The 22,648-nt window shown below is 38.0% G+C and overlaps 1 protein-coding gene across 1 annotated transcript in view; it reads right to left on the bottom strand.

Annotated features, from left to right (window-relative positions):
• MAGI2 (membrane associated guanylate kinase, WW and PDZ domain containing 2) overlaps positions 1-22,648 on the bottom strand; it is a 1,911,292-nt gene that overhangs the window by 180,544 nt on the left and 1,708,100 nt on the right. The window contains exons 13-15 of the mRNA XM_006882679.1: positions 18,632-18,673; positions 11,555-11,646; positions 465-657 (exon numbers count right to left, since the gene is read on the bottom strand). Of these exons, the coding sequence (XP_006882741.1) occupies positions 465-657; positions 11,555-11,646; positions 18,632-18,673 (327 nt within the window). The remainder of the gene's footprint in view (positions 1-464; positions 658-11,554; positions 11,647-18,631; positions 18,674-22,648) is intronic.

The following is a 22,648-nucleotide window of genomic DNA, read 5'->3' as shown; positions in this document are numbered from 1 at the left end:
AATCATTAACCCAAGTGTGTGTCCCTACTGATCTATCAGAAAGAAAATGTTTGTCAATCACAACTTTGGTGAATCTTTTCTCCTTCCGAGATCCTGAACTTTGGCTTGCCATTAGCCTGAGCTAATGGACCATCTTCCTTTAAGAATTTTTCTTAGAAAATATTATGTCTTAGAAAATATTATGTAATGATGTCAGCCACTTACCTCACTTTTCTACACTTGCTTTTTTCTAGCCTGTTTACCCTGGTATCAAAGGAAAAACCTTCTGTGGAACTCTTCAGATGCTTGCTGATTTATTTGCAGATCATTTTATTTCCTGAACATAGCCTCTCTCATACACACACACACACACACACACACACACACACACAAATTGACTTAAAATTTGTTTCAAGGGTCCTCAAGTCTTACCAAAGCATCTTAGCTCCTAACCCCTGACTGTGTAGCTGGTTAAAGGTACATACCTCCACATAGCACCTTTCTTCTCACAGTGAGGCTAACCTGCCCATTTCGTGCTGCGTGGTGCATAAGGTCGATGACGTAGCGGTGGGTCTTGCCAGCCACTGGAATCCCATCGACATAGACAAGCTCATCTCCTGGGTGAAGGCGGCCGTCTCTGTCAGCAGAGCCCATGGCAATGACTGCTCCAATCAAAATCTACAGAAGAAACGAGAAGCAAAGAACATTCACATTTCCAAACTTCTCTCATCTCTTTGCCCTTCAATCTGATGGGAAGTTTTATTCCCACAAACTTGAGCATGTACTTGATGAATGAAAACTGAGATGTTGGATAAGACAGGATGCCCTTACAATTCTTCCAGGGAAAGTAAAGTGTGAAACCTGATGTTGGTTGCAATGAGATTTGGGAGGTAATTGCCTCCTGGCAAGTTATCGGAAACCCCAACCCAAAATATAATTTCATACTTATTACACAGATGTGGGCTCTGAATAGAATCAGGTCTGAAATGGAATAGCAACACCTTCTCTTAATTGTGTGGCATTGTGTGTGTCAGGCTTCTTAACTTTCCTGAGTCTCAGCTGCTTCATTTGCAAAAGGATGGGGTATAATAGTAAAATCTCTCCATAAGGTTGTTGGGAAAATATTACATCAGCCCTTGTAAAACATTTAACGCCATTCTTGGTATACAACAAATGCTGACATACTGAAGGGTGGAGAGAGCTGTCCTTTTCATTGAGTGCTGATAATGGAATCAAAGTTTTTGAAAGGTCAGAAGTAAGGCAAAAATGAGGAAAGTGGAACAAAACCCAGGGATGGCTTAGTTCAATCAAAAATCCAATCTTAATCTTTGCGTCATTCTTTGGAATTCATCCTGAGAGCGCTGTCCTCTGCTATGGATAGTCCCATCTCTGCAGTCCCTTAAAATGCTTCTGCTATTTAGATGGCTGCAATGCACAGCACCCTAGGAACTTGGACAATTGTTCTAGCTTCTTGCACTTCAAATTGTGAGGAAGCCATGTCACACAGCTTCCCACTTTAAATTAAAAACCATTCAATTTAGTGGCCATTAGAAAGATATTTCTCCACCTGAGAGGAGAGACAATAGTACTATTACTTGAGTTTTTGTGGTTTAAGCTACAATTTTTTTGCAACAGGTGGATGACAGATCTTCTTTTGCTTTTGCCAGAAATTTGAACACACAGCATCTAATGGCTGTGGTACCATCAAACTCCTAGTATGGGAACAGTATTTTAGATTTATTTTGGATTCTCTGTCCATTGACTGAATTCTTGCAGGCATGACCATTTTCTTTTTTCCAATCCCAGATCTGTAGACTCCCGATATCTTGTAGAATTGCTCCATCCTGACCCTCAGGCTTATATATCTAAAGACTTAACTGCAAAATGTTCCCTGCACCCTTGCCAAACACACTGCTCGGACCTCAATGTTCCACACTTCTATTCCTCAAATAAATGCAAAGAGGAGTCCTTTCTTCCCCCTGATGACTTCACAATGTTGGACCACTTCACAGAAGTCTTTATCCCTAAGAATGAAAATCATCCACACAAAGCTGCTATGTCCCTGATGGTGGCATGGGGGGAAATGTGCTTCGCAGCAGAATTATTGTGCTCTACTTATTATTGCTCTCACAGGAAAGACCTCAAATCTCCTGCCTTAGGTTTGCTGCCTGGTGTGGTTATTTCCCGCAACTCACTGCATCCTACTGTCGGGGCCACACCAGACACTCTGACTTTTCCTTATTGTCATGCCAATCCGAATATATGAGTTTCTTTCTAACGCTGTTCCAATATATTCTTCAAAAGGCTCAACCCACTTGGAGTGTTTCAAAGATTTGGCAAGCACTTTGTGTGAAGTCAGTGAAAATGAATGTTTATATTTCTCCATTGCCCCATGAAAAGTTGTGCTTGGCTAGGTTAGTGGAGGAAATAAAAAGTGTCATCTTTTGACTTCCTGTAAACTTTAGTGAGAGTTTACAGGCAGTTAGAGTGGACCAAAATGGCCTGTGAACTTCTTGGCTGGCTAATTAGCTACTTTAACATATACTTTTGACTCTAACTGCTGAAAGCAAACCATAAAATAACAAGTACAACTGAAAGTGTTATAGTTGTGATTGGACTCCATCGAAAACAGTAAAAATGGAATATCACGTAGGAAAATCCAGTTCATCACTAACTGTAGAAAATAGGAAGGCTCTCTCTCATCTATCCTCTGTGTGAGTTTAGCATCATTCATTAAAAAGGACATTAGTAAAGCACTTTTCTGCACTAGTGGTGTGATAACACATTTATTCAACAAATGTCAGTGAGCCCAAGAGGTTCTTCCAGGTGTCTGTTGATAAGCGACAGTCAAAGGTCTTTGCTCCAGTGGTTTCCATTCCAGTGATCAGACAATAATAAGGGTAATAAATGCACAAGATATATTGAGTTCACATGTTATAGAAAAAAAAATAGAGCAAGTGGGGTGGTTGTTGGTATGTTAGAGTAAGCTTTGTTGAGAAGGCGACAATCAAAGGTTGAAGTTTGCCAGACACCTGTGACATGTTTGTAAACATTTTCTTGTGGATTGGGTGAATGTTTGCATAGAAAATCAGTTTCCAATAGTGATTGATACAGATACTGTGCTGTCACACTGACTGCAATCTCCACAAGGTGCCAGCACTCTCTCTGTTTCCACCTTGGGTATCCTGTTTCCATCAGTCCAGTTTTTCTGCCCCTTCCTGCCTCTTTAATCTTGCTTTTGGGTAAATGCTGCCCCTTTGAGCTCATATAATTGACTGTTCTGATGAATAGGCTCCTGAATTGTTTCAACTGTAAGAAGAGTGTCTAAAAGCCACAATCTTATGGTTAGTAAACTACTTTTGGAGGTTTAAAGTTATAATAGTAAAATTTTAGGTTTTTTCTAGGAAAATTGTTAGGTGTTGTCGAGCAATTGTTGTTGTTAAGTGCCGTCGAATTGCTTGCAACTCATAGCGACCCTATGTACACCATCCCTAAACTCTGCTCTGTCCTGTGCCAATCTCATTGTCTCAGACACATTCATCCCGATTACCCCAATCACTGAATCAACCCATCTCCCAGAGGGCCTTCCCCTCCTGCGCCTGCCCTCCACCCTCCCAAGGATGATGTCCTTCTCCAAGGACCAGTCTCTCCTTACAACAGACCAAAGTATGTCAGATGAAGCTTCAGAATCCTTGCTTCCAAGGAGCAGCTCGGTTTAACCCTCTCTAGGATAAATCTGTTTGTTTTCTTAGCAGTCCATGGTACCCTCAATACTCTTCTCCAACATCAAAAAGCTCAAAGGCATCAATTCTCCTTCTATCCTCCCTAATCCTTGTCCAATTATGCACGTATAATTAGGCTCCTGGCTGGCACAAGCAGTCTGCACTCAGTCAGTAATCAAAAGCAGGTTCAAATCCAACCATAGAAGATCTGTCTCTGTAAAGATTAGAAACCCCATGAACAGTTCTTCTCTGTAACACATGAAGTCACCATGAGTTAAAACTGTCTTGATGCTACCAGATGACGACAACAACAACAGAATCATTACGTAATTGTATTATATAATCTATACACTGCCTGTTTTTAAAATAGGTTGACAAAGCTATTAAGCAAACCTTAATTGAGCTGTGCCTGGTGAAGCTTCCCATTACTGTTATATTAGTTTTATTCGGGCCATTCATCAGGACCTCCTGCATTCCCTGGGAAGCGGCTGACCCTCGCACTATCATTGCCTTCTGATCTCCTGCAGCTGATGATCATTAGCTTTTGGCCATCTATCCATTTTGCACCTTCCTGCATGGTATCGCATGACTGACACAGAGCCAGCGCTGTGTTCCTTCATTTAGGATAAAATTGACATTCTTTGCTCTAATTAGAATATATTATGCACTCATACACTACATTCGTTCCCCTTTGGCTATCCCAACAGTTGTTGCTGTGTACTGTCGATTCAGAGGCAATCATATTGGGGGAGATGGCTCATCTTTCTCCTGCTGAGCAGCTGGTGGATTCAAACCACATGCCTTTAGTATTGCAGCACAGCTTCTTTCCACTAGGCCACTAGAGTTCCTTAACTGTATGGACTGACAAAACCCTTTTTCCTTCTTAACTCTCCAGAAAGTGCCTCGTGATTACTGAGCCTCCAGATTAGTCACTTTCAAACTCTAGCTGTGTAAGAATCCCTTGGTTGAGATCACAGGGTTCTGGATCCATTTCCATTTGGGTAGGTGTGGCAAGCCCTGAGGATCTGAATTTTAACAGGCTTCCAGGAGTTATTTGATGTTGCTGGTCTGTGCAGCACACTTTGAGTGATTCCATGTGGCTTGACTGCCAGACTCTATGGTATGACTGGTCACGTTTGATGTCTGCTGTAGAAGTCCTCTCGTCCCTGGCCTGGTCTCCTTGACTTGTCACATTGATCAATTTCCAGCTCCACTGAGCAAACCGCCTCCTTTTATGAAAGGCCCATGCTGCACCAGGCTTCAGGTCACATTTTCCTTACCTTGCTGATCCCTTGGCCACATTGGCCAGCAAACTTCTCAGTCATTACTATTTTTGTTTCTTCATATCCTGTCTTGGAGGAGGTGCAGACGGGTTGCTTATTAGAAGCAAAGATGGTGACATTTCATCTCATACACTTTGGGTATGTTGTCAGGAGGGGTCAATCTATGGGAAAAGACAGCATGCTAGGAGAGGAAGAGGGTCAGAAAAGAGAAGACCCGTGACTGTAACAATGCATTTGACCATGACAGCGATCATGAGGATGATGCAGGATAGGGCAAGGTTCAGATCTATTGTGTTTAAAATTGCTATAAGTCTTAGTCCACCAGATGTCATATAACAACAACAGCATCACCTACCTCTGGCCTCAGTGAGGTCTTTAACCTGGCATGACCCTCTAATTTCTCTCTCAAATGTATTCATTTTAGAGACCTGTGGTCACTTATTTCCCATTGAACTGAACATGAAGTTTGGTGGCTAAACAGATCAAGAAATAATTTCCTCCTGTGAATAACAGACCTATGTTCTTATCTTTCCAACCACCCTATATAAATCCCAAATGCAGTAAAATAACTAAAAAGCTCCTTTTAATCTCACAGATGGCAGGGACAAAAACCAAAATAATACTTGATATGAAATAACTGCAATTCACACTCCTGTGGTTGCTACACCAGCATGGGAGGGGAAAACTCTAGCACTAACATAAAAAAAAAGAGACAAATAGGAAATAAAGAAAAGGAACTCTACCTTTCTAGGACCGACAATTCCTTGAATTCGTTTTGCACTACCTATTGCTGGTCCGATCTCAGTAGCTCTGTGCTGAAGTAATTATAGCTTGGGACAACTTGACAATGTGGCAAGAAGATTTCAGCCTCTTTCCTTCTAAAACTCCTCCACAACATTGCACCAGACTCCTGTGCCAAGAAGCATATCTATCATTATCTCTCCTTTTCTTTGAACAGTTTTCTACAGACAGGCCTTTATCTACTGTCATGTTTACCACATCTTTCCATCTTGATGTCTTCATATCTGTTTTCAGCTCACAGCTGAGAACCCCATTTTGGTTCTGTTCTGGCAATTTTTCATTTCTTTCTATTTCTATTGTTATTTTACTGTGAACAATATATCTTCTTGCAGGAAAAATGTCCTTTTAAATAATTATTTTGTTATTCTTGAAAATACAGGTAGTAAAATATACACCAATTGAATTGTTCCTAGTGGCATTTAGTGACAGTGATTGTATTACTTTTTTTTTGTGCAACCATTTTCACTCTCCTTTTCTGAATGGCTCCTTTTCCTTTAACAAGAAGCTTTCTGAAGGCTAATAATAGTGGAGGGTCAGCAATGATTTGGTCCTGACTCGATGGCAATGAGTTAGAATTCTTTTTAAAGTTCATATCATCATCAAATATGGGTCATTTTACTGCTTTTCCAATTCAGATACCTTTTATTTATTTTCTTGCTTTAGGAAACTTGCCCAGTGGGGTTGGGAGGGGCTGGTTCTATTAACCCACAGAGACAGAGACAAGTGCCTTCGGGCCTAGGATACCTGGTAGAGCCGAGAAGGCACATAATTAATAGAGCTGCAAGGGCTTTGTAACACTTGCCAGAGGAGAGCAGAAGCCAAGATCAACAGACTAAGAATCAAAGAGAGGTATGCCTTTAGCATGGCTGAGAAGAGGTTGTTTTGACTGAAAAGCTGTATGTGGAGTGTTCTGAAATCTAAATTATAAGTAAGCTATTACTTTCCTATAGACTCATATTGTAAATTTTGCGTGGCCACTGGAGTAAATTATCAAAATCTAAAGAAAAAGCAGTGAGAGCTGTGGGAAGGGTAGTTGATGTTAAAATTGTCAGACAGTAGTATAGAGATTCCAGGGCATATTTGATCTTATACGGTTTGGTTTTGTGCATTGACGCTCTTAATGAAGATTCTTCCTCCTTGTGAAGTTAGTAGGGTCAAAAATTGTCTCCCCAATATCCACCATTCAGTTTTTACATGGATTTCAAGATGGAAGCTCTTAGTTTTTCACTATGAAGTGTAATGTTGGCTGTTACAGTTTCATCTTTTCTGTCTGTTCCAATATTGTAATATGTTTAGGGTTTTCATCAGGAAAAGATGTTGGATTCCACCAAATGATTTTTCTGCACACATAGTGATGATCATGCGGTTCTTTTCCTTTTTTTCTATCTATAATGCACTGTCCTACATCTATTAATTTTCTACTATTAAACCATCCCTGAATTCCAAGTATAACTCTCACTTGGTTCACAGTGAATAATTTTTTTTAAAACCACTGGATTCTTTGACTTAGTATTTTGTAGAGGACTTTTGCATCTATATTAATAAGTAAGATCTGTATTTAGCTTCATTTCTTGTGGTAGCTTTGTTTGGTTTGTTTTGGGGTTATACTTGTTTCTTAAAATGAATTAGGGGATGCTCTCAGAGGCCTTGTTTGAGCTGGAGTCCTGCTGGTCATTATTTATTGAAGCTCATGTTGTGTTTAATGTGTACCATGAGAGAATAATATCATTCTGAATATATGGATGTAGAATATTGTTTGATGTAACCTACGAGACTTCCTGCAGTTGGGAGCCAAGCCATTTTATACACCTCTCCCTTTGAAGGATGTCAGCTATTAAGAGAACCTAGCACATTTTATTTGCTTATTATCTCTGGACTTAACATGTAGAAAAGTTGGAAGGAAAGCCTTATGGGAGATCTTCATTGTAGACCCCCCCTTATTTTTTTTTGCTACATGAGTATATTATTCTGATTTTCAAGATCAGTGTTTTCTAGTTTTATTTGTGTCAGGGAAATCTGGGCTTCTACTTTATGGCTTAAATGTCAAAATTGTAATTTGGAGCAAGGTGTGTCTTAAATCATTTACATGAAGGAATAAGCCAGAGTAAATCTAAATAAACACAATAAGCATAACCAGCAAGCCATGTAATCTAAGAAGGTTTATAATAAATACTTGATGCCTGCCCTCTGGAGGGGAGAACAGATCCAGGAATTCAAAGTTACTGTTTGGAAGGCTTGGGGAGACCTAAGCTCTCTGGATGCTGAGTGGTAACCAGGGCTGCACTTAAACACTTGAGCTTCATTTTTCACAATAAACATATTCTTTTGATAAAATATTGCAAGACCTCTCCATTCCTGAGCCAGTCAAGCCTCTTTGTGAGTTAATCATGCAATACTTTCTATTTTGTGAAGAACAAAATATAACTCTATCATTTACAGAATGTGGTGCTGGTTTACCTCCTGAGCAGATCAAGCACAAATATAGGGGTCTGGCAAAGTAAGAATATCATATTTTAAAGACTGTATTGAAGAAAGTATCATAGGAAGAATTGGGACTTTTTTCCTTACACACACACACACACACACACACACACACACAATTTTACTAGTTTAATCCTCTTTTATCTTTACTTCAACATAGGGGAATAGAGCAGAATTATTTTCAGTTCTCAGCACCTATAAAGACCATAATCTGACTTTAGTTGTATGGTCTTTTGGTGCAAAATGCTCATTTTCCAGCTTTCTGCTGAATCCTCTAGGATGAGAGGGGTCTATAACAAAGGAAGTAACTTAAATGAGTAACACAGGCATAAGGGGTTTGGGAGACTTAATAATGGGAGGTGGCCATATTTAGTCTGAAAGGGCTATGACTTATCTCTGGCCAGTTGATACCATTACAGAAGGTCAATTCCATGTTGCTAGACTTTCTTGCTTTTGTAAGAGAAAATGGAAATTGGATTTTTTTTTTAAATGTGAGATTAGGCAGTAATTAACAAATGTAACACACCGTGGAAGCTCAAGGAAACATGCCACAGTGCAGCCAGGAGAGCTTTCTGTTTCTAGGATGAGGCCACTGAAATTCTACAGTGCCTGTGTGGGATTTAGTGGCCATAGAAGATGTCAATTCTACACCTGTTATTTTTTTCTTGAGATAATAAAGAGACGGTTTTGCTTTGACAAAAAGTACTCTCTTCAACTCCATCTAACAGGCTCAAAAGACAAACGCCATCAGAAATGGTGATGGCCTTCAAGGAGCTCACAGATTATTGTTGTTATGTACCATGGAGTCAGAAGGGACTCACAGCTGACCCTCCAGCAGGTTTTTAGAGGCAGTAAATCACACAGGAGAAGCATGTCCATCTTTATTTTATGAGGGAGCTGAGAGATTCAAACCATGTGCCTTTGAATTGACAACACAACACAACTCAACTTAACTCTGACTCATAGCAACCCTATGAAAAACGCATCAAAATCTTCCTTTATTCTGCATCGTCTTCATAATCTCTGCCATGCCTGAGCCCATTGTTACAGTTATTGTGTTAATCCACCTTGTTGAGGGTCTTCCTTTCCTTTGCTGACCCACTACTATTCCAAACATGATGCCTTTTTCGCCCAGTGGAAAAAAACCCATGTGATTCAGATCATTCTGGAACTAAGACCTCAAATTTCTGCTGGAGACCCTTATAGTTGGCAAGTCTGATGTATTATGTTAGTCTAAGTGCTATGGCGCCTTACAGATTCACCCTTAATCATCTTGCAGAAATGTTATGCTGTAAAATGCTGTTAAGATTGCACCAAAGTGCTATTTCATTTTAGTTACTGTCTCATTTCATTAATTTGGTATCTATCAAGCATCTACGGTACTTTCCATTTATGGGGCTCTCAAGGAGAATGAAAAAAGAGAAGACCACCTTTCTACTAAGGATTTTAAACCCCTGCTATTTAAACAAAAGAGGCAGACATGAACGATTCTGAAGGAGGCCAAATCAGACAATGCCCTGTGAAGGCCAGAACATATTGGAAAGTAAATCAATGTATAAAATGTTTACGTATATAAAGGCATCCAATATTATTTTTATACACACATTTATCAAGAATGGCTTTCTGAGATACACTAGGCTACAGGGCTAATTAGGAGGCCTGAGGATACGTAATAACTTCAAATTGGCTGGCTGAGGGAAGAGACAGAAACCTATTTGGTGAAAGAGAGAAAAACGAAACCAAGATTTTCTTCTACATGTGACATAAAATCCTTAACTTATTCTTCAAATATATATAACCCTGAAGTTACTTGAGTGCTCTATGTTACCTCAGCCTGAGGAAAATTCAGTCAACTTTGCTTGGCAAGTGTTCTTTCACATCTGCTGGGCAGCCTGGGCCAGTCAGTGCCATTCTGGTTGACTGTTGCCAAATTTTATCTTCAGAAATTAAAAAAAGGACTCTTTCTCCCCTCCTAGGAGTGTCATTATCCTTGAACTCCTAAACTCAGCTGACTGGGTTTTTTTTTTGTCCTAATGGGCTCGATGGATTCCCTGTTCCAGATCCTTTCTTCCTGAGAGAAGAGCCTTCGTGGAATATCTGTCAGATTCCCATAGACTCTGCTTGATTACCTCACTGCCTACCAGAGTGGTTTGTCTCACTTTGGGGCAGGTCTGTATTAAAGATTCCTTTCATTTAAGGAATGAAAAAAACAAGACAACAAAATCCGAACAATTTTTCTTTCTCCTCTTGAAGATTTCAGCCCATCAGTGATTCTAGTTTTATTTTCTGGTTCCCCCAATAAGGCAAACAAAGTTGATGACAAATATTTATCAACAACTAAAGTCAGGTACAGGATTAAGCACTTTAGTCCTGTTATCTTCTTTATTCCTAATGCAGGTCTGTGAAGGAGAATTACTATTATTCACATTTTGCAAATGAGGAAACGGGCTTAGAGTTTAAGCATTGTCTTACCATGTGCCAGGTTGGGGTGGAAGTGTCTGAATTCACAACTTGAGTTCTTCACTGACTCAATTCTTTCATGGATCTGGCTAGTCCGCTGGGTATGATTTAAGCAATGCCTTTTACAGTGAATGTTTTATAACTGATATTTTAACAAATGCTCACATACCTAGTGTTGGTGTGGCTTTTGTATGTTAATGGATATTGCTGTTTTATACTTTCATTCTGATATGTAATAATTATATTTTAAAAAATTCCCCAGAGCCCTATTCAAACTCCTCCAACAGCGCTGGAAGAGGCTGGTGCCATGAACAACTTCTCACAGTAATTTCTTAATTTAAAGGCGGCTGAGAGTATGTGGCATTTATCTTGATTTCACTCTTGGATGCGCTCATACTCTCTCCTTTTCCGTGTTGGTTGAAAGTATACATAATCTTGTTCTTACAAGACATCTCTTTACATGAAGTTTCTCTTCTACCTCTACCCAGGAGCTACCCTGATAGAATAGGAGCCTAATACACCTGATCCTTGAAATACTCAAGAGGACTCTTTTGCGTTTTTTTTTTTTTTTTAAAAAAACATAATAATGTCTCTTTATGTAGTGTGCACTAATTTATGATGAAGCATTGACCCTGGAAACACTAGCATGCAGTGAGTCTTGTTTTTTTGTTTTTTTAAGGAAAATAGCAAATAAATACATCCAAAGTTTTTTCATATTATGAGTTCTAAAAGATATTGTTTCAGATGTCACATTGAATGCTACCCTCCCCTGATGTTCTCACTCACCATATAACCCAAAGTGTAGGAATAAAAGGGGGTCTAACTTACAGGCTGTCCAGGCTCGTCTCCCCCGAGGATTCTGAAGCCAAATCCAGACTCCATCCTCCGAAGGTGAACATCCAACTCCTTATAATCTGGACCTGACATAAAGGAGATCCCATTGAGTAATTCATCCTGTTTTCTCCCCAATCCCTGAGGAATTGAACGCACCAATGACAAATTAATTTTGTGGACATGATTAATGAGAGTGCTGTTAGAGGCGGTGGAGAGAATAGAGGAGAGTAAGACAGAGGAAAGCAAAAAAAAAAAAAAATAACAAATGTCCCAGAATTAGGTGGTCCTGAGAACAGTGGATTACAGTGACCAGTCAGGGACACCTCTGGGGCTTCATCACATGCCAATAGCACGCCTGAGTCTTCTGAGTGGAATACCCTGTGTGATCAGAATCAAGGTGTTTACAATTCCTTGTTTTTGGATTGTCCTTATAAGCTTTGCTGTCACTTTGGTGATGACTATGCTGATTGACAACTATTTTAGAAGCATAAGAGAACAAGAGGCGAAACCTTGGAACTACTTAGCCAAGTACTACCTGGGAATTGACAAACATCTATTTAGGATTTGAGGCATTCAGTTAAGTGTATGTGTGAGTTAAGAGGCACAGTGTGTGTGTGTGTGTGTGTGAGAGAGAGAGAGAGAGAGAGAGAGAGAGAAGAGAAGAGAAAGAGAACATTTATACATTATGACTGGTGACAGTTTTCTTGTTTAAATTATAAAAAGAAGAAAATACAGGATTTAAATTTTTCTCTATTCAGGTTTCAATGGAGTTTGTATTTTCAGACAAATTTTCATTTTTCATAACTTATAGGTAGAAATTTGCCTGCATTTCAGATGAATACTTAGCTCCGACCATTTCATAATGCACAAGACACAAGTAAACTCACTGCTAATGTCACAAACACACCTTATGATGAGTTAGAACAGGGAAAGTTCTCTGCATTCATCTGGAAAAAGCATACTTGAGCCTAAGAAATACTTAATGGTCTATAGATGACCATTAAGATGACGTCAAAGAAAGCATTAGAACTGACAGAGCCAGTATTAAGTAAACTTCTTCCTACTTAATGAGGATGATTTTGGTTATTAGGATGATAGTTCAGAGAGGAATCCTCATGAGATTTAACCATGTCTAAGCCACCTGGATATGGAGCAGGAGTACAGGAAGAGAGTTTGAAGGATGGCCAAGTGCCTACTTCTTAGGCTCTTCAATAAGTGGGTCTGCTGGAGTGAGACAATGTGCAAAGCACAATGATGCTGGCCTGACCTTGCTCCCCTCTACCCTGGGCTGGGCATCCCTTATAATGTATGAAATTCAATTCATTTACTTCTGCAGTGTGAGCAAATGATCTTTGTGTGTCTGTTGCGTTTTCACAAAAGGCTGAATTGGGGACAAGAGTATCCAGGTATCTATAGGCATATATTGGGCAACACTTCATGACCTTTATAATCAGATGGTTTTGTTGAACAAATAATATAAAATTCTCCAATAAGAAGACTAATCAATGAAACCTCTACATTGTTTAGTCATCCTTTATGAATTGCATAATCAGTCATATTTTTAAAGATGGCAAAACTTAGGAGAACCAGGTTGCTTTAAGTAGCTAATTGGAGTTGGGTGGTAAAGGAAAGAGGAAAACTTTTCCCTGCAGATACAACTGGTTCTTGAACCTAGCTTCTTCTGAAGTTGGTAACTGTATATAAGAAATAAGCCCCTGGGAGTCTAGAGGTAGGTAGAGCATTCCTGCAAAGACATAACAGGCATCCATAGTCCTCTTCCTGGAGCAAGGAAAGCTCAGGGAGACAGAACAAGGGCAGGGCATGCCCCATCACTGCTTGAGCCTCTCAGAGTTGTTTCATACAACAGCTGGTGAGAATCTTTTCTTTAGGTGGTTTTAAATTTGGGAAAACTCTTCATTATATAAACTAAAAAGAAATGCAAACAGAACAAGGTGCATTTTTTTATTCACAGAGTGACAGAGCTAGCAAACATGCTTAGCCAGAACCTTCCGTCTACTCTTGCATTCCTTACTTTTGCATGGCTGGGGAGTATGCAGAATTGGAAACTGTTCCTCCAGTGAATTCAGCACCCATCCATATTGCATGAGGAGTTCTCAAAGGTGTTGACTGTGCAATCTATTTATTTGTTAAGTAGAACTCTCCCTCTAAGGAAATGCTGAAACTATGACACTCCCAGTAACGGCATTTTGAGATGTGTCAGGGCACAGGAGGAAGCTGTCTTCTATCAGAGTATGTCATAATTCCTAGGGGTTTAGAAATGCTTTTCCTTAATATGTGACTCAAGGTGCCATTTTGTTTTGTTTTTAAATTTCTGGAGAAAAAAAAAATCTACATTCTAGCCAGTTAACTAAAAAACAAACAAACAACAACAACAACAACAACAAAGATGTGAACAGGCCACTCATCCTCCTTCCTCTTCTCCTTACATACATTTTGGTGGCAATTTCAAACCCCCGACTGTAGCTCTATGAGTTGAATTCGAGCACAGGGTCCTATGTGACAAACATTTCACTCCCCTTCTGCTGGGTAGAGATGGCCAGCTGCATGTTGCATGAGCAACCAGGGAGGTAAAGGGAGGCCCATTAGAGGAATGTGCCAGCAGGCATGATTTATTTTTTATTTCTTTGTTAATTTTGAACACAAACTCAGAAGCTGCAGGGTATGGAAACTTGAGAGAAATAGTCAAGTGGAAAAAAGTTTAAATGATAGATTATGCCTTGAGGCAGTGGGGCTTTTTTATTTTTAAAGAGAAAATAAGAGCCTTAGAAAAAGAATTTTTCTTCAGTTTTGTTTTCCTTTCCTTAGAGTCTGACTTTACAAAATTACGAAAATTATAGGCCCAAAGCTGGGAGACATCACTCTTTTCCCTCCTTGCTCTGTTAGCTTTCTTGGAAGAGTATGATGTCCTGATGCTTGCCCTGGTGACTTTTCTGACCCAGTTGCATAGTCCAATTACTCTATCACACTTGCTCTCCTCTCTTGTTAATGCAAGCCTAGAAAACAAAGAAATGCAAAGGCCACCTCTATACTCCACTGAAACAGAAGTTAACTATCACCAACCCTTTGCTACTGTTGCTTTGTGAATGGTACCAGAAGGTTGTTTAAAGAGACCTGGGGAACACTGAGTGTGACCCAAGTCACCTTGTGTGTCAGTCAAACACATCCCACTGAAGTCCTTTGCTCTTTTTTTTCTTTTTAAAAGTCATCTTTTTCTCCTTCCTTTTTTATCTCAGCATCTGCTGTACAATGGTTAGAGGGTACTCTCAGAGCTGGTTGGTGCTAGTAAGGAGAACGCAATGGATGGGAGGTATACACTAAGGCAGGACAGAGCGCTCTCTGGACAATGGTGTGCACCAGCCAACTAGAATGAAACTGTTCTTAGGAGTTGGTGGAGTATCCAGCTTCTCAGACTCCTTATTATAAACAGAGCATATTAGAAAATGCTTCCAGGTTCACAGGACCACTCTTGCAAGCTACAGAATTAAACTGACAGGTTCTGATATATTGAGGGCTCTCACAAATTACTACAAAGGCGTAGTCAGTGGTGACTATCACCAGGTATCAGAACAATCTCCTTCAGATTAAGAAAAGCTGAATTCGACAAGCCAATTGCTAGTTCAGTCTCAGAATCCATGAGGTTCCACATGCTATCTGTATCCTTAGTGTGGATTTTGAAAGACTCAGCTTTCTGTACAGTATTAGGAAGAGGTTGGGTGTCTGTACACAACTGATTAATTTTATGAATGGAATCGAGCTTCACAAATGCAAAGAGTGACATTTTTATGGATTAATTTGGCACAGGGGATGCTGCTGTAAACATGTTGATTAAATTTTGGTACTTGAATCCCCTTCCATGTTTTAATTAAAACATAAGTACCATGGCTTATTATCATGGTTTGGCACAGAGAATGCATTTACTTAATTTTCCTGTTACAAAGAGAATTCGTTTTTTGGCTTTTCCATATAAAGCAACCTAGAAAAGGCAGTATGAGGAAGGAATCAGAAATCAAAGGCTAGTAAGCATGTCCTCTCTTCTTGATTTCTAACCATTCCAGGTACAGAACTGAGTATAACAGGAAGTAAATAGTTTCTATTACTAGAATCTAATGTTACCACATAAATAGCCAACATATTTTGTTGTGTAAGAATCCCATTTCTGGGATGGGCTGCAGGGTTAAGGGTTGGAGGAGCAGGGATCATAGGGAAAAAAAGAGAAATATCTCATTCCTTACTTTTTCAATCTTGTTATTTGACAATCAAATATGCTTAGACACATTTCAGCCATAATAGAAATGCATGATTCTGAATTTCATTCTCTTCCTCCGCCCTCACGTAAGCTCAGATTTCCCTATTCTAAATATGCACCTTGCTCTCTCCCTCCATCTCTCACTAGAGAACAGTTCTATTGATCACAGAAGGGAAGTCTGTAGTGGAGTCTTGACACTCTCATCTCTGACTCACTCCTTAGGACCTGCTAGTTTGGTTTCTACTTTTTCAACATGAATTCAACTCTTCAAGGGTGTCGATGACATTCTAACTGCCAAATGAAATGAGATTTTTCTCTTTACTCACTCCAACTGATTTATCTGCAGAATTAGATTCCACTGAGGAATCTTTTATAGCTCTGATTTCCTTAGGTCCTAATTAAACAAAGAATGGTTTTGTTCTGGAAGTGATGCTTACTCCTGGTGTCTTGGATACTTCATGCTCCCGTTTCCCCTGCTTTTGGGAAGAGCTGTCCATCCAAAGATCCTGGCAACAGATCCCTTAGTCTCTCACTAACATTTTCCCTTGTTGATGACATATTTATCTTTCTGTATCTACAATATTCCACGATTCATAGCCTACAGTTGCTAAATAAATGTTTGATTGTATTTTTTAAGGTAAGTACTCACCAGTCTCTTAGATCAAATAAATCACTCTAACTGATTGTCACTTAGTTTCACAAATACATAGGACTGTTAACTACACTTTCTTCTATGGATATGAAGTAGCTAAAATGATATAACATATAATTATAATGAATATATTTATCTGAGTAAAAATCATGGTAGTAATTGATTAAGGACATTTTGTAAATAAAAGAAATAAAGCAGATGTATTTTCTTTGGATTTAATCATGATTTTCTAAAATATTTTAGTAGCTTGTAAGGACATTTATGAAAACATTTGTAATTTGTTATTTTCTTGAAAATCTAGATTTTATAATAAGATAATATGCTCAGAGTATATTAGAATTTGCTCTTGAGTAATGTAAATTTTTTAGAGGTGAAAGTATGTCTTTTTAAATCTTACCCTTCTACTGGGTGGTTATTCTCTTCTTTCTACTTTTGTTTTTAAACAAATATGCTCAGAATCTGAGATTTTTAAATTTTTTTTAAAGACATGTGCTTCCTGTGGCCAATTAACTGAGCTTTAGAAACACGACTTAATCCCTACTGTAATTTTGCAGCTCTAATTACAATGCCCTGTTTCTCTCTGAGGAGCCCTGGTGGTATGGTACATTTCATGTTGGACAGCTAACTGAAAGGTAAACAGTTCAAATCCACCAGCTGTTCCAAGAGAGAAAGCCAGGCAGTCTCCATCTGTATATACTGTAGCCTTACAAACCACACAGAAGATCACTATGAATCAAAATCAGCTTGATGGCAGTGGGCTATTCTCTCAGGTGTTCTTAAAAGACATAAGGATTTTACACTCAATACATAAGCACAATTACGCTTTAAAAGATTTAAGACCAAGCTAAACAAATAAATTAGACATTATATGAGGACAAAATACTAAGGAATAGCTTCCATATTTTCTGCATATCCCAGAAAAAATATGACATGGAAACTTACAAAATGAGATGATCTCAAACACATATATTCTCCAGGGTGTTAGAACATGCTGAGATGGATAATGAGCTGTCATCATGGAAACACTCAAGAGATGTGTGCTGTGAGCTCATAGCTCTGAAATAGTGCTATTGTTATAAAACACTCTCTTCTGCAATTGTTTCTGTGTTTGGCTTTCAATTCAATAGTCTAAATAGCTAGCTAGAGTATTTCCATTACTAAATTCTCTGAGAGTAAAGAAATAAAAGAGAACCCTTCCTTCCCTCCTTTATTCCCTCACTAATATTAAATATTTCTGCTGGAAACAAAAGTTAAGTAATTTTAGGATGGTTGGGGTAAATTTTTTTTTTACACTTTTTAGTAAACCAGTAGGCCATCATTAAAAGCTGCTAAATAGAAAACCGTGATATTCTATTATAACATAATGAAAATATTGAAATGTAGTATTTTGTGATTGTCATGGCCTCAAAAAACCTCAGGTTGACATAGATTTAATTGAAGTGAAAAGAATTTCATTCTTATTTGTAACATTTTTAATGAGTTATATATACTCATTAAAAATTATTCAATCACAAATCTGTTGGGATAGCTTGCCTACAACTTTTTTATTTATCAGGCTGATTTTGTTCAATGCATATAAAATGAAAGATACATAAATGAAAATCTTCCAGTACTCACAAGTTTTTTAAAACAACATGTTAAATGACTTTAATACATTTTGTCTAACATGTCTAAAACATTCTTTTAGCATTAATAAGTACAAAACAATTAATGAGATATTAGATATTCTTTTCTAGTTAGTATAAATGTTTTTGAATTTGTTGTAGGTTTCACACTTAGAGACTGTCTCAATTTAAGGAAAGTCACATTTCAAGTGCCCAAGAGAATATGTGACTAGTGGCTGTCATATTGGACCATACAGAAAAGTCTGATCATTCTCTCTTAAATAGCTTTAAGTTTAGTCTTTTTATGAAGCATTTTATAATGGATAAAATCACAAGTATGACTATTTTTTTTCTTTTGTTTTTTTCTTGATGTTTATTTAGACCCACTGTATGAGACTGGATCTCTAATTTAAGGAAATGGGTATGTAGGTAGAGAAAATTAATGCAGTGATTGTATTCTAATAAACTGAGACTACTCAGAAGAATGATTTGTGGCACAAGATGGAAGACGTTTTGGTCACAGAACTGTGAGTAGCGAGAATACTTGCCAGAGGAATCCATTCGAAAACTGGTCCTGGGTGGCACTTGTTCTGGATGGGAAAACCGGGAATTAAAATTGCAATTCATTTATGACATTTGAAAACCCATCTTTGGCTTGTCTGGTGCTGCTACCATGACTCCACCTCCCCCATTCTGTGATCTTGTTAAATGTTTATAGTTTTTTCCTCTGTAAAATTCATGGAAGTTAGGGAATAAATTTTTTTTACATTATCATTATTATTAATTTTAATGGACGTTTACAGAGAGTTTGGATTTCCATTCCTTCATTATTGCACTTTTCTCCCTGCCCACCCTCCCCCCCAGTTTGCTCTTCTCTTTGAAAAGAAAAAGAAAAATTCTTTCATTGTTATACGGTCCCTTCCCCCAAGTCCACTCCACTATGTAGCCTTCGTTCTGGACTCCTGTCATGATGGTAACCTAGTCATATATCCCTTTTAAACAGTTCTCTTGTTAGGGAACAGATTTACACTACCTTATGTGCATATGTGTATATGGAAGTGTATCTCTTTGACATGCACCCAAGACAGAAAAATATCAACTATTTTAACCCTAATTGGGGAAAAAAGTCACCAATTCCCAAGGTTGTTAAGTTTGAATTGTTATCATAAGAATTCTCAATGCGAAAGAAATTTAATCTAGATTAAAAAAATATATACAGTAAATATAAATCTTTTAAAAATCATATAAGATTGTGACATAGAATACTGAAATGAAAAGTGGAAATGTCAATCACTGATTGTTGCTTATCTATATTTATCAGTTAAAATATTTTACGCTTTCTTATATTTGGTTAATTGAACTTAAATCAACATAATATATCAATAGATACATGTATCAAGCAGTTAAATTGGCTTGTTTAGCAATAGAGATAATTTATGAGGATTATGACGTAAACTGTAGTGTACATAAAAAGATAAAAACTCATAACATGTGCATTAAATGCCTTCCAAGTATATAAATTGCTACCATTTTGTTGTTGAGTAATGAGACCAAAACCTATTTATATACTACCTCCTGGAAATTTTTGGATATTAGTACATATTTTCATGAATTTAAAAATTATCAGAAGCAAATGAGAGTTCAGCTTACATGCTTCCATTCCTACCCACATGGACATGCTACAGAAATTCAGACTCTCACATCTTTGAAATCTGTGAACATGTAGAAAATGGCATAATTAAATTGTATCTTGATTTTCATTATGACTTCCAATCCACACTTAATGTCAGAGAAGAATTAGTAGAGTGCCACCAATGTTGGAAGTACCCTCCCCAAACCCTTCACTTTATACATGACAGGAATAAAGTTTAGAAATTGTTTAAGACTCTTTTTAGAAAAATATTTCTATAATATTAAATCTAGACTTCCCTTTCATTTTCAACTTGGTTAGCATGAAAGTATCCATTCTGTTAAACCTCACTTTATTTTATTAATAACTAAAGGAGCTCTAGTGGCCTAGAAGTAAGGAGCTGCACTGCAAATCCAAAGGCATGCAGTTCGAATCCAGCTGCTCTGGGAGAAAGATGGATAATTTCCTCCCATGCAATTTTCTGCCTCTGAAAACTTGCTGGATCATCAGCTATAGGTTGAATCCAACTTTATGGTACATAACAATAATGACAAGGACAAATATTAAGGGTTTTGTTGTTTTTGTTTTTACTATTTCCCTAACATCTTCAGATATTCTCTCTATTTCCTGTATATTCTGTCAACATTAAAAAAAACAACAAACAAACCCCAAAATGCCAAAACAACCAACCCAAAAGAAACAAAACCCCAAACCAAACCAAAACCTAGAACAATCTTCAAACTCATTGCTGTAGAGTAGGAACCCAGTCAGAACTGAACCTCCAGCAGGTTTTCAGAAGCTGTAAGTCACACAGGAGGAGACTGCCCATCTTTCTCAGTAGCTGGTAGCTACAAATTGCCTGCCTTTGTGTTGGCAGTACAACTCTTGACCCAACCACACAATTGATTTTAATATGAAAGGACCAAAAGACACATGTACACAAATCTCTGGTCAAGGAATATTTGAGAAGATAAAAGATTCATGCTACTGTAAACAGAGATACTCTTATCTAAGAAAGTGGAGGAATATTTATCCCTCTAGGAAGACCTTAAAAGTAAGTTAATCACACTATTTTGTTTTGAGTAATGTAAGTAATTCCACACAGAAAGCAATTAAAAGCTACTAAACTTCTCTAAAATATAAATTCACAATTTGTATATTTACACAACTCTTAAGACTTTAATATATATAAAGTATTTTCAGCCTGGAGGAAAATTTACATTATTAATATTGTATGGTTAACCAGAGCATTTGTAGACTGGGGAACCTAAGAAACTCAGGTTTAAAAAACAGAGGTCAGGAAAAAACGAAAGCATAGCTCTCCTATTTTGCATGTGTTAGGTGATAATTTTATAGTATCTTGGTACGTGAAATAGAAAAAGTAGCCTGGTGGCACAATGACCATATGTTTAGCTATTAACCAAAAGGTTTACAGTTCAAACCTAGCCATAGGTTCCATTGGAGAAAGACCTGGTGATCTAGTCCCACAAAAACTGAAGCATAGGAAACCCAAGGGGCAGATCTACTCTGTCTTATAAAGGGTCTTGGAGTTGGAATTGACGTGATGGCACAGAACAGCAATAGCAATAGCAAGGAGTACTATAAAGATGACTCTTAATTTATTAAACTTTAAAAATTAGAATAAGATCAAATTCTGATTATATTCTCATTAATCTTCCTCTCCTCTTTCCCCCTCAATAAAGAACTTTATACTATTCGATAGGGAGCTCTCGTGGCCTAGTGGTAAGGAGCTGAGCTATCAACCCAAAGGCGTGTGGTTCTAATTTACCAACTGCATCATGGCAGTCTGTCTCTGAAAACCTCCTGGATGATCAGCTGTGAGTTGGTTCTGACTCTGACTCAATGATGCTAAACAACAAAATACTATTCAACAGATTCAAACATACCACCCATCACAGACATGATGCGAGACTGGGCAATGCTTTGTTCTGTGTTGTATTTGGTTCTGGGTTTTGTTTTCTGTGTGGGTTTTTTGTGTTGTTTTGCTTTGGTTTTGACACAAAAGCCTCTTGAGGGTGATGATGAGGAATATATCTGCAGTCTCTGCAGTGGGACCAATCCTGCCACTGCCCCCACACAGCCCGGCCTCCCAGCCAGGGCCGATGATTCTACTTGGCAGGTGATCTATGTTTTAACAGTAAAGGCAAATTCGTTTTCCATCAGAATTGTTCTGTTTTGAAAAACCTCAATTTTTAATATGACTACTGGGGATTATCAGTTGAGAAAAACCTCTTTCATCAAAAAGGAAGACCTGTATCAGGCATGGAAGACCGTATTTTCTAAACACTTCCATTAGTTGCGAAACTGACATTTTATATTATCATAAACTCACTCGGACTACTTGCCATCTAGCAATTAAATTCAGTTTATGGCAGCCCTGATGGTCTCATATTTATTCATGAAAGCGCTGTGGGTTACATTGTCAACTTGTGCAACCAACAAAATACTTTGACATTCTAAATAACTTTCAATCAAGGACTGACTTTAAAGTCTTTTTCTCCCAATCCCCACTCCACCATCTTCTAATTTCAGAAGCATTAAAATGTAAACTACCAAATGAAATGTATTTTCTAAACTATGGGATTAGATTAATTTCTAAAATCATGGGGGAAATGTATGCTGTAGCATAACTTATAATTCATTATCTGTTATTTAGTTCATATCATAGTAAGATCCTCTTTTAAAAAGAACCAGTTAAAAACAGGTGTGCTATTTGCAAAGTTATCTGAAGATACCGTTTTTGAAGTTAGAAATTCTATACTTAAGTAAAAGCTATGTTGTTGTTATGTGCCGTCGAGTCATTTGCGACTCATAGCGATCCTATGTACAACAGCCCTAAACCCTGCTCTATCCTGTGCCAATCTTATTGCCTCTGACACACCCATCCCGATTACCCCAGTCACTGAATCAATCC

The sequence above is a fragment of the Elephantulus edwardii genome, unplaced genomic scaffold, assembly GCF_000299155.1.
Source record: "Elephantulus edwardii isolate Elephantulus edwardi_28Jun2011 unplaced genomic scaffold, EleEdw1.0 scaffold00022, whole genome shotgun sequence".
In the NCBI taxonomy this organism is placed as follows: Eukaryota; Metazoa; Chordata; class Mammalia; order Macroscelidea; family Macroscelididae; genus Elephantulus; species Elephantulus edwardii.
This window is presented reverse-complemented; position numbering and strand designations above follow the sequence as displayed.